General features: G+C 37.6%; 1 protein-coding gene across 3 annotated transcripts in view; it reads right to left on the reverse strand.

Moving 5' to 3' along the window:
* atrnl1a (attractin-like 1a) overlaps nucleotides 1–16,357 on the reverse strand; it is a 201,415-nt gene that overhangs the window by 116,644 nt on the left and 68,414 nt on the right. For all 3 annotated transcript variants that reach the window (XM_056760413.1, XM_056760415.1, XM_056760414.1), the window contains one exon: nucleotides 2,122–2,215. In XM_056760413.1, the coding sequence (XP_056616391.1) occupies nucleotides 2,122–2,215 (94 nt within the window). The remainder of the gene's footprint in view (nucleotides 1–2,121; nucleotides 2,216–16,357) is intronic.

Below are 16,357 nucleotides of genomic sequence, written 5' to 3' on the forward strand. Positions count from 1 at the left end.
TTTCGCTTCTTTGCCAAAAGAGATAATGTTTTTATAAAACGTGTTCTGTAGAGCAGTTTGTCCATTTGGGCTACTGTAGAAACAACATGGTGAATTCCATGTGAGGGGACCCGAGGTGTATGTAGTGTTGCATGACACAACGGTACTAAAAAAGTAACGCAAAACCCTTATGGTAAAACGATACCAATTTCTCATTTATTTGGTACTGGTACTTTAATGATGCGTGCATTTTTTCCTGAAATGCGAACAAAGTGCTTGTCAGTGAAGCAGATGCGCAAAGGGGCATTATAGCCGAGTTAAAGAATGCGGCAAAATGCAGACGAAGTACATCTGTGCAAAATCTGCGGACCAAAAAAGCCAACATCATTAGCTTGGCAAAGCATTTCACCCATAGACATCCCGACCCATTAAAAGAACTTTAAAAGTGACAGGTAGCGTATGTGAATGATAACAATAGCCTGAATAATGCTTTGTGATTTATTTTGTGACAGGCCAACATTACCAGCATTGATAAAGCTCTACAACTAGGTCCCATTTCTAAAAATGAGTTAACATGAACTAATTTTACAGTTTATTTACAGTTGTATTTGTTAACATTATCAATGAACTAATATGAATAAAGAACTAGATTTTTATTAAATGTAACAATGCTTTAAGGTCTTAGCTAGAATTTATGTAGATTCATTTGAAGTTGTGTAGTTTCTCGTTTCACCTTAGCAGACAGCCATCACTGAAACAGGGACACGTTTAGGACTGTCTCATACACTCACCTAAACGATTATTAGGAACACCTGTTCAATTTCTCATTAATGCAATTATGGTGGTGTAATGGTGTGGGGGGTGTTTTCTTGGCACACTTTAGGCCCCTTAGTGCCAATTGGGCATCGTTTAAATGCCACGGCCTACCTGAGCATTGTTTCTGACCATGTCCATCCCTTTATGACCACCATGTACCCATCCTCTGATGGCTACCTCCAGCAGGATAATGCACCATGTCACAAAGCTTGAATCATTTCAAATTGGTTTCTTGAACATGACAATGAGTTCACTGTACTAAAATGGCCCCCACAGTCACCGGATCTCAACCCAATAGAGCATCTTTGGTACACACTTAGTACACACACAATGTGCATTATCATATTACAATGTAGTTCATATTGAGATAATGAAACCATATGGAGATGTCGTCACATGATCGTTACTGTCAAAAAAAATTGTCTGTATGCTCAAACTTGTGTGATTCAACATTCAAAACCACATTCTGCCATCGCTCAGGTTGTGTGAGTCACTGTCTTAAATAACTTCTGCGGTTCCTATGGTGATTTGAAAGTATGTGAGAGCGGCAGCCACTTCACGCACATAAACTACTTAACTTAGCATGGCCTTGTAAACTAACAGTACTGTTTAGCGTGTTGACAAAATGTTTATATGCTCTCCTACTTGTAAGTGGCTTTGGATAAAAGCGTCTGCCAAATGAATAAATGTAACTTTGTTGGTGACACAACAACAGGTGGAATGTAAAGAGCATCTGGTGTACAGATTCTCTTTATAACGGTTTGCAATGTACTGCTACTATATTATAAAATCCATACGTGCAATTCCAGCATGTGTTTGAAGATATTTAGCTTGCGTCTCATCTAACTTTGCACCCATGGGTCAATTGAGTGATATTTAATAAACGATTGAGAGTGTGTTGGAAACTCAAGAAATATGCTTAAGTCCTGGGGAACTCATTACTGCATAATACATTATCAGTGCCAATAGCGGTGGTGCAGACTGTTATAAATACATCCACACAGCACTCTTGTCTTTATAGGCTTTGGTGCGTGCACACACAGGGCGGGGTCGGCCCCAATAGTGCTATTTAAACCGATGATAACCTCCCTTTGCCACCGAGAACAGAGGCCTGCTGACACAGCACAGCAGAGGTTAGCATTAAAATTAATGTTGAGGGATTAGAAGAGCACATTAGAAGGGAATTTGTAACTGAGAACTTAAAAGAGGATTAAATTTGTGAATCAAATGTGGCGTGATGCTAATGAAAGAGGAGGTATTCCAGCACTTTTTTGATTGACAGTTCGATGGGAGGATGCTGATGATGGGTAATGCATTCATACTCACAGCTGGCACTGGTCTCCTTTGACCCCTTTAGTGGTACAGTAACACTTCCCTGAGCTGGAGTGGCAGACGTTCGCATGGTTGTTACATTTGCAAGCTGGAAAGGAGATATAAGAGACATTAGTTAAAGTTAGGGATAAATTTAAGGAGAGATGATAATTTGACACAACCCGCTTTCTGCAGCAGAACACAAAAGATGAATATCCTGGTTTTTGAAATTTAAGTTAATAAGGTCTAAGCCGTCAATCTACAATTACAAAAGTTTTGTAAAAGTAGGTCATTACAACCCAAACTTGGATATGTGTTCACTTTATTATATGGAATAAGTTGATGTGTAGCAGGGCTTTAATAAAAATATGGCTTAGAAACAACATAAGGACATTTTTTTTATCTCTGATGAACACATGTACAGTAAATATAAAAATATAACATGTACATGCATATAAGTATGAATATATAAAGAAAAATATAGATGTATGTGAGCTTATCTATAAATATTTACAATCATATAATGTCTGATGTACATCTGAAAGAAAGTCAAGTTCACTTTAAGAAACATAAATAAAACAACAACATGAGGGTGAGTAAATAAACATAATTGTACTTGCTAGGTATACTGCGTTTTAGCAGATTGTTTTTTGCTGTCGTGATTGCTTCCATAGATCCTCATTCCTCATCAAGTTCGTTCGGATAAAAGCATCAGGTTACTGTACAGTATATGTAAATATTTTTTGTTTTGGATGAAGTAGAATGTATACACATTGGTCCATAAATAAACGCTAGTTTGCATTCAAGCAGACCATTTTTTAACAAACCTGAACCCTCCACCTCTGGGGCCAGCGTTCCTTTTTCTCATTAAATGTTATCAGACAGTAATATCAGAATTAAACCACACACACAGACTGAGTCTAATTCATTGTAGTAGAGAGCAAGCCTCCAAACCTGAGAATTCATTACTCAATACAGCAAGAGTTCATTAAGTAGATTAGCATCACTGAGGTGTGGTCCCTAAACAAGCAACAAAAGACTTCTGCATTCTTTATAACCCTCTGACAAAGTGAATGCTTAAAAGCTCCAGAGACCAAATGACCACGAGAGAGTCAACTAAAAATATCACTAAAAGTATCAACTAAAAGTATGACTCATGTTAACATTAAGACCGTAGCACTATACTAAACCAAAGCTTAATTTTGTTCCAAGACCCAAAAAACATTGAGAGAATCACTTTGTACTGTATATGGAGCATCTGCTGAATTACTAGATGAATATGCAGTTTTTGGAGATACTCTGTTGTTGCAGGTGTTAGCATTCATCCTCAAACACAGAGGGATGTGAGAAAGGTGAGTGCATGTTATGATGAGATGATGTGTTTATTTTGATCTATTCGCATGTTTTCTCTACACATCAATAAACTGGTTTAATTGGTGTGAATTACTAACATGCGGCTGCATTACTGACACCACATCCATTACACCCTTCTCAGCATATCCCACATTAAACTCGCTCGACCCAATGTAATGTGTCATACGCTGCAATTACATTGTATACATTTATAATTAAAAAGTTGCTTTCAAAAAGCATCTCTGCATCTGTAATTCACTTGTTTAAAAGTTACAGGTTAGGTTTCTGAGCTATCGCAGACACCGATCTGATTTGGAATCTGAAAAAGCAAGCTTTAAATGAAATAAAGAGAAAGAGAGAGAACACAGACATAAACTCAAGAGAGCTAACAGATTTAAGACTTTTTGTCTGCAGGCCTGTTCTTTACAAAACCGTTCAAATTCCCCCAGCATGCACTGCAATAGCTCTTCAATACTGGCCAACGAGAGAAAAGTGATGAAAGAAAACATTTCTTTTTGATCTCACAAAAGATTTAGTCACTGTCTTCAAAACGCGGCAGCTCGAGTTCTTACAAGTACAAAAAAGTATGAGCATATAACCCCGGTTCTGTCAAGCTTGCACTGGTTACCTATAAAGCATCGCATTAACTTTAAGATCTTGCTTATTACCTATAAAGCCCTACATGGTCTAGCGCCGCAGTATTTGAATGAACTTCTATTGTATTACAGACCTCCACGTACATTATGCTCTCAGGCGTCCTGTCAGTTGGTAATACCTAGAATTTCAAAATCAAGTGCAGGTGGTAGATCCTTTTCTTATCTAGCGCCTAAACTTTGGAATATTCTTCCCTGCACGGTCCGGGAAGCAGACACACTCTGTCAGTTTAAATCTAGACTAAAGACTCATCTTTTTAATCTTGCATACACTACACCTCCATAATATTAATCCTCAGAGGATTTAGGCTGCATTATTTAGATCAACCGGAACCAGGAACACATCCAACAACAAATGATGTACTTGTTGCATCAAAGAGTGCAGAACAGTACTCTACTCTCAGCCAGTCTTGTCTCTTTGTTCCAAGGTTACCGCAGGATGCAGTTCATGCCCAGACCTGATGGCAGAGCTGAGAATGGGAAGCGGTGACCTGACAAGAGCTAAGAGGATAGAGCTGGATAAAGGACGCGACAACTTTGTTTTTCCTACAACATTTCAAATGCTATTAGATTGTTAATGATAATCTTAAATCCTTAATTTTTATATTTTTATTAAGCCTTGTTGTGCAAGCACTGTTGAGCTTGTGCAGAGGCAGCAGCTTTTGCCAGAGGGGAACTGGAATCCCCTGGTTGGGCCTGGGTTCCCCTGAGGTTTTGGGTTCCTCACCACCGTTTGCATATTGTTTTGCATATATGTATATCTGCCTGGCCGGGGGGGCTGCTTTAGAATTCATACTTGTATTCAATGTGTCTCATGTACAGCTGCTTTGTAACAATGAAAATTGTAAAAAGCGCTATATATTTAAAGTTGAGTTGAGTTGAGTACTGATGCTTGCTAAGATAACCACTGTCATAACTATAGCTCACAACCACTCAAGCTTGGAACACCTCAGTAAATGCATAGAAACACCCAAGCAACCCCCCAGCCTAAATATAACAAATAAATGAACACATATAAATATAAATGATGGCTCCAATAATATATTTACACGCACTAGCTAAATAAATAAATGTACAGAAGCTACGCTAATTATTCTTTTTTTGCCCTCCTCACTCGCCTCGGCCCATCCCGAGGTATGGAAAGATTACGCCAGGACCAGATGAACGTCATATGTCCATCCATAACTAGAGATTACGCCAGCCAATCACATCTTGTTTTGTTCCGCGTCATGTTTAGAGGCGTGGAAATGTCCCCGCAGTAACAGAACGATGTACATTCACTACCATGTCAAAAGTTAACAGAAACGACAATGATTATTAAGTTTATGCCATGAACTTCACATAGTTTTAAGAATTGAGCGTTAAATCGATTGTGATGAATTCTTATAGCAACCGTTGTAAAACCAGCACCTTACTTCTTAGATAAAAAGGCTTTTTTGTTTCCAGGCGGATGGTTAAAGAAGGCGAAGTATGTCTCCCGGAAGTCCTGTGAAATTCAACCAATCAGATGTTGACTTCGAACGTGCTAAAGTGTTTCCAGAAAGTGTGCCTTATGCATCAGACGTTCAGCCAACGGATCGTGACGTCTGAGGATCACATACACAGTTTGTATAGTATTAAAATCATTATGCCTATGGACTGTCCCCGCGGAGATGATAAACCAGACGTGTGTGAATGCACATTAATTTACATCATGCGTGTGCGTGGTTCATGTAAATGGGTGTCATTTTGACAGGACTGTGGAGATGGACTGTGGCAGAGGGTTGATGGCTCCTCTGTGCACGCTGCCAAAAGATTTATGGCTAAATTATTATGTGTAAAATCTACTCGCATTATAGCAGAGAAACAGCACTGCCTGAAGCTGCTGTATCAGCATTTCCTCTGAAAGCAACGGACTACAAGCACACGCACGCACACGTGCGCTCCCTCATAAATATTTCTGCCAAAAGCCATCTCGGTCCTGGAATGACGAAACACGCTCCCAAACCGGCTAACAACGAAAGTCGCCTAAGTACGTCTCACAAACTTTTTCATAACGCACACAAATATGATCATACATCTGATGTGCTTCATTTAGATTCACAATCCCCGAAAAAAGTTAATGAAATAAAAGAAAGAAAGATGGCATTAAGCGAGAGGCGAAAGATAAAGTGATATTTGTTTGCAAACCAGAGCGAAAGCTTTCAAGCTAATTTTCACAAACAGAAGCACGAACACACACAAACACACACACCGAGAAGACATTAAAGCTGATGGAAGTTAAACCAGTCTTGAAATGAACACGACACAATTCATTCTGATGTCACGACTGGCTGAGAGTCGATTTTGAGAAGCAAATGCCTTGTTTAAGATGTAGAAACTGTTTGATTTTTCTATTTTTGTGCCAATGTGTCAAACGTCTCTGCGTTATCTATCTACTTGAGTGGAGTTCTCATCTTTCTCATTTTATAAAATCCAAAGAGGGTCTATAACACCAGAAGGAAGCTATTCATTAACATTTCCACTCATCTGAAATAGTGCAGTTGACATCCATTTAATACAATCGCACTTCACTCTTTTCAATTTCCCCGTCCACACACTCTCTCACTGGTGTATTTGGATGTGCTGAACCCTGAATAATGTTACTCATTCAGGCATGTTTGCGGGCTAACCAGCAAATCATTTCCGTCCTCTTATCTAAATAGATAGAGACAGAAATCAAAAACGCACGTGAAATAACATCCGTTACATTCACATAACTTATAAAGTCATTCTACCAACAAATTTACCGTCCCCATCTCTGACGCAAAATGACATAATAGAGTTCAAGCTCCCTGGTTCCTATTTTTACCGCACATACGGTCCATAATAGCAGAAGGCAGTCATTCTGAGTAAATTGGTTGCAGGTAAGTGTTTCTTGACTCACCTCTATAGGGCCGAAGGTTTTAATTAATGGGAAGCAAGGTGAGCCGTGTGCTCTGCCCCTCATGCCCTCCTTTGTCAGCTCACGATGATGTGTTACTACTCGCAGCCAAATACAGCAGATGTCAAAGAGCCACTGTACTGAGACATTAAGAGCTAGAGGACGGATAAAGAGTTTGGTTCCGAAATGAGATAAACTAAATTTTCTATTTTTTGTTTTTATTGTGTTTTAGTTATTATGGCTTAAATCAAAACAAACAAACTGCAGTTTGATTGATATTAATTGGAATGAACATTAAAAAAACATGAGTTATCTTATTTTGGAATCATAGTCTTCAGATACTGTCCTACTGTTCTGTACAGTCCAAATACAGCATTTTTGACATTTTCTAACCAGACAACATGGGATACGATTGCAAGCCTCTGAGATGCGGATATGAGTCTGGCTAACGTAATTTCCGTGTCCCATGCAAAACAAACCAGGGAAATTCCATGCAATTGTCAACCTTGAGATGAAAAATTCATGTTTTTATTGAAGTTTTTCATCATACCGATAGGTCAGATGTGGTTTACATACACAGGTGAAGTCTCACGTTTTTTAAAAGGTTTTTTGAAGCATTTTCCATAGAGAGGTGAGTGAATTGTCACATCCATTACAGAAATGTCACATCCATAACGGTCCATATTTCTCATAAAAATTTAAATATAATTCATGGTCTGAAAGAAGAGCCATTTTTGGGGTATTATTGATTCTTGTTTGCACATTTTATTCACAGAAATCCTTTTTGTCACATATGTTTTTCTCTCTTTTAAAATAAAAAAATAATATTTTTCTGATGTCTGGGCTCTATCATCAGGGGTTTAGTAAAATATAAACAGATGGTTCAATGCATCGGAAATATTTACACTCTCTGTGAAGACGTGACTGAAAATGTCAAATCCGTAACACTGGAATTGCCTACCAAAAACTAGTTATTGAACCTATTTTCATGATTTCTAGTCTAGATATCATTACTTTTTTAACTTGAATACATATTTCTGATGCTACTGTTAGTCAGCGAAAAATTCTGCACAGCAGAAAGGGCAGACTTAAAAACGTAACGATACATTTGTGAGAAGACTACGTACAGAAACAGCACCAATAATTCAAGCTTATATTGGCACCTAAGCGAGCCCACAAGTACATTACAGAAATATACAGAAATAGGAGGGAGTATTGGCTACACACAGCCCTGCTGCTTCCATGAACAGGGCTGTACAGTGCGACATATATTACAAAAAATGAAAGAAATCGATCTGTGCTTAGAATAAATTTAATAGTATAGCACGAGTGCGATAATGATTTGAACGAGCATTAGACAGAGCCTCCTGTTTGTGTGAAGTGCGTTTGTCGCTGTGCTTGTTCGTGTGTGAGATTAACTAATGGCGCACCACTATTTGTTCTCGTTCATATTTAGTTTTTGCGATTAAAACTCTCTTAATGTGCCCGTTTAAAATTCGCTTGGAAAAAGGAGGAATAAAAACAAACCCCTTTCCGAAAACCGATATATCCTGTTTGCAACACACCGACTGTTTGAGTGAAGCTGCCTCGCACACTTCGTGACGGCCCGCCAAAATAAAAGTCTTCTTAATTTGAACCAGATGAAAAATATTAATTACTTCTAGTAAATTAATAAAATATAATAAACACTACAGTATATTTTAATATTTACTGTAGTAAGGTTAAAAAATCCTAAAATATTATAGCATCCAAGAATTTCACTATAGTGAAATAATTATTATATTATAATTACTAGAGTATACTAGTTTTTATGCACTTATGTATTTATATTGTAAGGCAAAACATCAAACCGTTCTCTGAACAATTAAAAAGGAAAAAATGTTTTATAGCCCTAATTTATCCATCTGTATGTATCATAAATGTGCTAAAAATATTTGTCCTGTGCTACAAAACTTTAAACCACCAGTGCTATGTGCAAAGAAAGTTAACGTACACCCCTGATGAAGCTCCTTTACGTGTATTTATAAAGAGGGTTACAAAGTATGACCTTTCTTGAATACACTCCAATCACCCGAAACCCAATAAAAGCTTGTAGAACATAAACTGAATGTGGCAAAACATGATTAGATGCCACAGTTGTTTTGGTGCGGATGAGGAGCACAAAGACAGACGCTGCCGAGACCTCGCTGTGTGCAAACACAAACTGTCACCTCAAACACATCCTTAAAAAAAGATTGTAGGGCATGAGAGCTCTGCTCCATCTGTGCCTGTTTCCTCTCCTGTCTGCCTCATACGACTGCCACCATGTACTCGTACTCACAGAACATGATGGCAGATGTGAACCTACAGTATGTGAGCACTTAAAAAAAAGATTAAAAAAAATCTAACGTCTACGAGATAAACATTCGGGTTAAAAAGAGATGTTGAAAACTGCTCATCGGTTCACTAAAAATACAACCAGTGAGGTTTCTGAAATGTTGTGAACAGTGTCCGCAACCACTTATGGTGGAAGAATTGAGAAAATGTGAAGGCAAAAAATATTTTTGCCCCTAACATACTATTAATTTTCTTCTGCAGGAGTTATAATATCATTTTCATAATACAGAATACAGATACAGACTAAACCATAAAATTTAGCTAAATAAAGTTGCATTTTACTTAGAGTATTCATAGAAGGCAATTTTTACTTGCATTTGACACTTGGGGAGTGCTCAATTTGGACTCATGTTAACTACCACCATGTTTTCCTCATCTAATGAGGATTCATGCAGATATAAACAGGAAGAGAAAATAAATGGAGAAATAAAGAGAAACCAGCATATAAAGGAGAGAGATGGTGTGCATTTACATGTATATGTGTGTGTTTGTCTGTTTATGTCAGAGGTGGGGGACTCGAGTCACATGACTTGACCCGTGTCTGACTAGAGTCACAATTTTCAGGACTTGCAACTTGCTTGTTTGAAGTATTAAAATGACTTAACTTGACTTGTGAGCGAGTGTGTCATGGTTTTACCTCTCCTGGTCAGGTATGTCTTGGTTTAGAGGTGGAATCATACAGAATCCTTTGTTTCATGTTGGGAGAGAGGTTTTTTGACCTTGTGGTCTTTCATGCCCTCGTCTTGCCTTGTTCCTGTTTCCTGTGTCTAGTAAGTCTTAGTTTAGTGTTTATTTCAAGTGTTTGTTTTACAGTTTAGTAAGTTAGTGTCCTTGTTAAAGTTTATTATTTATCAAGTCTTGTTTTCCCCCTCGTGGGTTTTGTTTTTGCCTGTTTGTCATAGTCTTGTCATTTGTATTAAATACCCTTTGTTACCCCTACCTTCTCGTCCTGCCTGTGTGTGCCTGCATTTGGGTTCTTGCCACGCAAACCGCGACAGAGTGACTTGAGACTTGACTTGACTTAAAGTGGAAAGACTAGACAATGACTTGAACTTGTAATAAAGTAATTACATTTCTTTTTAATAATAATTATTGTGACTCAGCAGCACTATAACCAGCGCCTGTGCATTTAACGCTGCACAACTCAAACCTCCCCAAATATGGCAGACAACAGTCGAGCTCCACAAATAGTCACATTTGGCTAAAAGGACTTGAGCCAATAAAAAAAGATTAGCTAGATGCAGCGCAAGAATATCTGACACAACAATCACTGTCAAATTTCATCCGACATTCCAAGAACCACAAGGAAAGGTAAGAATGTCATTACTTTACAGTCAATGTAATAAAACTATTTTAATGAATTAATCGTTTCTGTTTGCCATAATTTGGCCTTGTTTTTTTTTTTTTATAATTCGAAATGTGATCATCGATCATCTCTGATCTCCTCATCAGTAGTTGTATCGGGGAATTTGGCTGTAACAGTGGCGTAGCCAGAATTTTAATGTTGGGGGTCTTCTTAAAATGAAGGGGCTTCTCTATATTAAATGCAGGCTAATTTCTATATTAAATGTACGCATTTGTAAGTTTTGTGTGGACTGCGTGTGGAAGCTGAATAGCAGCTCGCTTATACTGCATGACAGGCTGATGGACGCGCTGCGATCACTTCTACTTAAAAAACTCTTTAAAAACATTTTGGTCATACTGACAAGAATAATTTAATCCTTCGAATCTGTTAAGTGTCAAAAAAAATTGTGTACACTCACAATAACAACAAAACGTTTTGTGCAGTAAAATAATGAAACCAGTTCAAATAGAAAAAAAATCTTCAGTTTACTATGTATGAAACGTGCATATTGCGTGTCCACCACAGAGATGATGATTAAGCATCATAACTTCATCACTGGGCTATATTAACATACCGTTCATTTTGATTAACGAGATTCAAGATCGAAGTCAAAAAACATGTAGTCCTATCGAGAAATCTCTATTTATTATTGCGACTTATCAGGACTCGACTTGACTTGTTTAGGATGAACCATTGACTTGACTTGCTTTACTTGAGATTTGAGTCGAGACTTGATGGTTAATACTTGAGAATTGCACCTCCACACTTCTGGTTTATGTCAGAACAAAAAACTTATTTTGTGTCTGTAATATCACTGCAATGCATTATTGGATTGATGATTTCACACAAAGACGCTTATAACTTCAAACATTGAGTTTGCTTTACTTAATGCATGGTGGTTTATGACCTGAAATCAGGATCCAGTAAAGAGGAAACACCGCCAGTCAAAAATAAACTACTGAAGATGAGAACATGACAATACTTTCTAAAAGCAATAACTAATGGAAGCTTTCTCATAAAAAATCATCCCTTCTGATCGAAGGAAACATTCTGTCTCATGTCTTTTCAAGAAAACGATGTAAATGTTAATAATTATTCCTTTATACCCAGCACCCAAATTCATGTTTATATAAGTGAAAAAAATAACTTTGTAATCTGCTTGGCCCAAATATATCCTTTATCTCTTTGCACTGAGATCAAATGAACATGCTGTTTCAAAAAATTCATTTAGAGAGTTAACACTGCAGGTCCCTATCGGCTGTTGTGATGGGTGACTGAACAGGTATGTGTTTTACACCTAAAGCCATGAATGACTTATACAGGTCATATAAACAAGGAAAAACAAGGGTTTGTGTTTGTGTATGCGCCCAGTCAGAAGCCAAGAATAGCACCTCTGTAGGGTCAATATGACTCAGTCTGAAGGTACACACACAAACACACTCAAAAATAAAATGCTAAAAATAATACAAATATAAGTGTGAATTTGAAACCTATTGATTCTAAAACATCAACACTCTTGCAATGCAAAGAGATCAAACTTATTTGTCTTGATCATTCTAAGGCACTAAACACCTTAGCAGTGGATTAGAAAATACTGAGAATGTGAAACCAGAGTTTGTCCGGGCAAGAAAATGTAAAAATCTACAGTAGTATAACACAGTATACTGTATTTAGAGTTACACACACACATCTACAATGCAACCATTACTCATCCATATCAAAAACATCACAAAAAGAACTTAAAAATGCAAGCAGAAAATCTCAGTACCTCAATAGACACTGCAGCACACAGACAAAAAAAGAGATGAAGAATATACATCAAAATATATTCAAAGTACAAACAAAGGCAGAGACGAAAAGAAACAGTAAGGACTCTGTGAGAGGTGGGGTGCGAGAATTGACCAAAACAACACAGCACCAAAAGTAATATTATTTGCCCTTTTCAGTCATCTGACTTTGATTCCCTACAGAAAATATAGAGTTGTCAGATCTGTAACAGTGAAAATGATTCTGCTATCAACAATGCTTCTTGAGAGCGGATGTGAACAGGACAAATCCCATCAAACTGCCTCCGTTCACACTGAACTACAACATACTGTAAAGCTTGTGTCCATCACCACCAACTACAATTTCCTTCTTTCATGCTGTTTAAAGCAGGGGGGCCGCAAGATGATTCCTATAAATCTTTTATATTATTAGAAATAGTGTATTTTATCAATAAGTGTAACAAAATATAAAAATGTTAGTTAAGTAAAAATTAAAACCATGCAAATAAATCAGCCTTTCAAATTTCTATCCCCTGAAATTTGACTATCTGTGATAATAGTTCATGGTTTATGTATAACAACAAGTCAAGTAATGATTAAATTACTATAAAATAATATTATGTTCGACAGTGTTCTTTTGTGTTGTCATTATGTGAGTGTTTGGATAGACCATGTGCATCTGCGCAGTTGCACACAACGTTTATAAACTTTAACCACCTCCGAGGATAGTTGGGGGTCTCGAGTCACTGGCACTGTTATTTTGTGAACCCCTGGTTTAAAGAAGGGTACAGTAACTCAATGAAATGAGGAAAAGCAACCCCACAACAACAAAGCAGACGAACAATCACTAAATGAAAGTGTCGACACCAATGACATGAGTAGGAAATGTGCATAGACATGGTGTTCAAAAGATTATTTTACATTAATAATTTAATTAATGAATAAATAAACCTCCGTTACACTGGAATTTGGCCAGTCAAAGGAAATAGTAACTCATGTAATTCACCAACTCTTGACATTTTATGGTGCAATGTTAATCCTTACTAACACTGTGTCTACACCAGACGCGATCGGCACCGCACCGCATCCAGTGTGGACAAATTTTTTAATGATAATGGATTCTTATGTGTTTCTAATGTCTTTTGTTGTGTCGTCTAGGTGTAGACACAGTATAAGGGTAACTTGTGCCACATTTGAAACCATTTGCAGCCTAAACCTGCAAGGAATCAACCCTGGGCTTGGTAAAGTGAGACTGCACATTTCTTTGTGTCTTAAGGGATAGTTCACCCAAAAATAAGGATTCTGTCATCAATTTTATTTGTGTGGAAATCCATTTGAATGCAAGGACTGAGAAACTTTTATGAAGGGTTTTGAACAGGGTGGTATCAGAATAATATTTCTTGCGACCACAGAAATGTACAATGGCTTCAAACATTGCTCAAACTATTTAGATTCAGAACAAAATGATTTATAACTGTTGAGGCTTGTGTGTTTAACTTGTATTTAAACTTTACAAGATGTGAAATGTTTCTGCAGTGGTTCTAGATTTATTAGTTAATTATCATTCAGTTATGTATAAACATATTTGGTTTATGTCTATCTATAGCATTTCCAAACTAGAAAAAAAATCAAAACAGTAACTTTCATTTGAACATTGTATATAACTCACTGGTTATTTTTAAAGTAAAATTACCCAAACAGTTACTTTTAACTGTAATGTAGAAGTACTCACAATATACTTAAGGCATAGTTAACCCAAAAATGAAAAATCCGTCATTTACTCTCAGATTGTTCCAAACCTGTACAAATTTCTTTGTTCGGCAAAACACAAAGGAAGATATTTGAGAGAATGTCAGTAACCAAACTGATCTCATCCTCCATTGACTTCCATATTATTTATTTTCCCTACTTTGGCTGTAAATTAGGAATGAGATCTGTTTGGTTACTGACATTCCTCCAAATATCTTCCTTTACGCTTCCTTTCCTTACAGAGCAAAATAATGTATACAGGTTTGGAACAACCTGAGAATTCTCATTTTTGAGTAAACTATCACTTTAACCTTGTGGCCAAATCGGCCACCCCAAAACAAACCCATTCACACAGGTAGATGCAGATATCTTACTGTAAAAGAGTGTAAATATCAAACTCGACCATGTAAAAAAACACACACACTCCATTTCCCACTGTAATCCATCTAAGAAAGCATTTCTAGGAGACATATGTCCGCCATCTTCCACAGTTTCTGTTTTCCCCTCCATCCCATCCCCTTCAAGGACAGCAGACCACGTGTCATATTTTACCCTGATCTTTCTTTGATGGCCTGTCTCTTTTCTCCTTCAGACAACACACACTTCGTAAGAGATATCTCTCCAGCCTTCCTTGTTCTCTACACATGGCTGCCCTCCATCTCTCGCTGTCTAATCTAACACAGATCAGTGGCTTAAACGCATTAGTGTACAAGGTGAGGTAAATCTCCTCCGCTCGCTAACGCTGAAAAATGACACAGCGGGATTTGCAGCCGCCACAATCAGAGCGTTAAACACAAGTGCATATTTACACCCGCAAGCAGTCAATAAAGCACTCGTAATCACTGAAGATTTCAACAGCAAGGAGAAACTGAGAAAGAGAGAGACTATCTTTGTGAGATCTATCTATCAAATCTCCACCGTGAACACTGGACTGCTCTTATAGCAGAGGAGGTGGGGCAGCAGTCACTTCCAGGAAATAAGAAAATGATTAAGAGTGATTTAATGTCACACAGAATGGGGAGAAAATGTGTATCTGTCCGACAGAGAATGATGTTATTACACCTCCTTCCACGCGCCTCTTCGCTCCTTTCTCAGCCTTTCTGCAGTTTTATCTCTAAGAGCGATGATGCTTGTATATAGACTCAGCCATTTGAAACTAGGAGAAAGGCTGCAGTGATGAACTAACACAAGGAATCCACATCAAATCGATAGTATTTGCGTCGAGGCGAATGCTTTACTCGTGCTGAAATATGTCGACGCTAACCATTAAAGCAAAATTACATGGGGGACACTGGGATATCCTGGGGTTCATCTGGAAGTTGGGAACAAGGCAGACAAACGGTCAAAGTCTGTTTGGAGAAGTACCTACAGCGCTAATCGATTGACGTTTGATATCCTGTGTGGCCTTTAAGGGACAGTTTACCAAAAAACATTGTACAAGTATTATATTTTTTATTATGTTATCATGTTGTTATTGTGTTAGTTAGTTAACATGATTTTTTTTTTCTTTTTAACTGAGTCATGTAATTTTGGAACCAAACTCCTCATACACACATGTATGTGTATGTTTTTGTGTTTATAAATACAGAATGAGCATGCACAGTACACTGACATATTTTTTGTAAACACACACTTTTATTCTTGATGCTATAAATCACGATTACTAATAACTAATCACGATTATTAATCACGATAATCACGTCGTCTTGTGGTGCCATCCCATAAAGGTAAAAAATCTCTCTCTTCTCCGGATCTGTTCCACCTATGTGGAATGATCTGCCTGGGGCCCGTTTCAATAAGGAAGTTCAACCAACACCGAGTTAAAATCTGAACTCTGAGTTGATTTACTCAGAGAATCGCTACTCTGAGTTTTCAGTTTCAGAACAGCTGATTTGAGTTAGTTCAATCAACCCTGAGTAAGTTCACTCTAGGTTACGCACGTGCAGCATGGCGATGAAAAGCCATCATCAATTGAGTGAAGATAGCACGATTCACCATGGCAACGGCACGTGACAAAAAGCGCTCTGTTCATTTCTCGCCAATCGAATTGAAGGTACTGTTACAAGCGTACGGTGAATATTAAGAAAAAAAGAGCAACACAGCCGCA

This window comes from Triplophysa dalaica, chromosome 11, assembly GCF_015846415.1.
Source record: "Triplophysa dalaica isolate WHDGS20190420 chromosome 11, ASM1584641v1, whole genome shotgun sequence".
Classification (NCBI taxonomy): domain Eukaryota; kingdom Metazoa; phylum Chordata; class Actinopteri; order Cypriniformes; family Nemacheilidae; genus Triplophysa; species Triplophysa dalaica.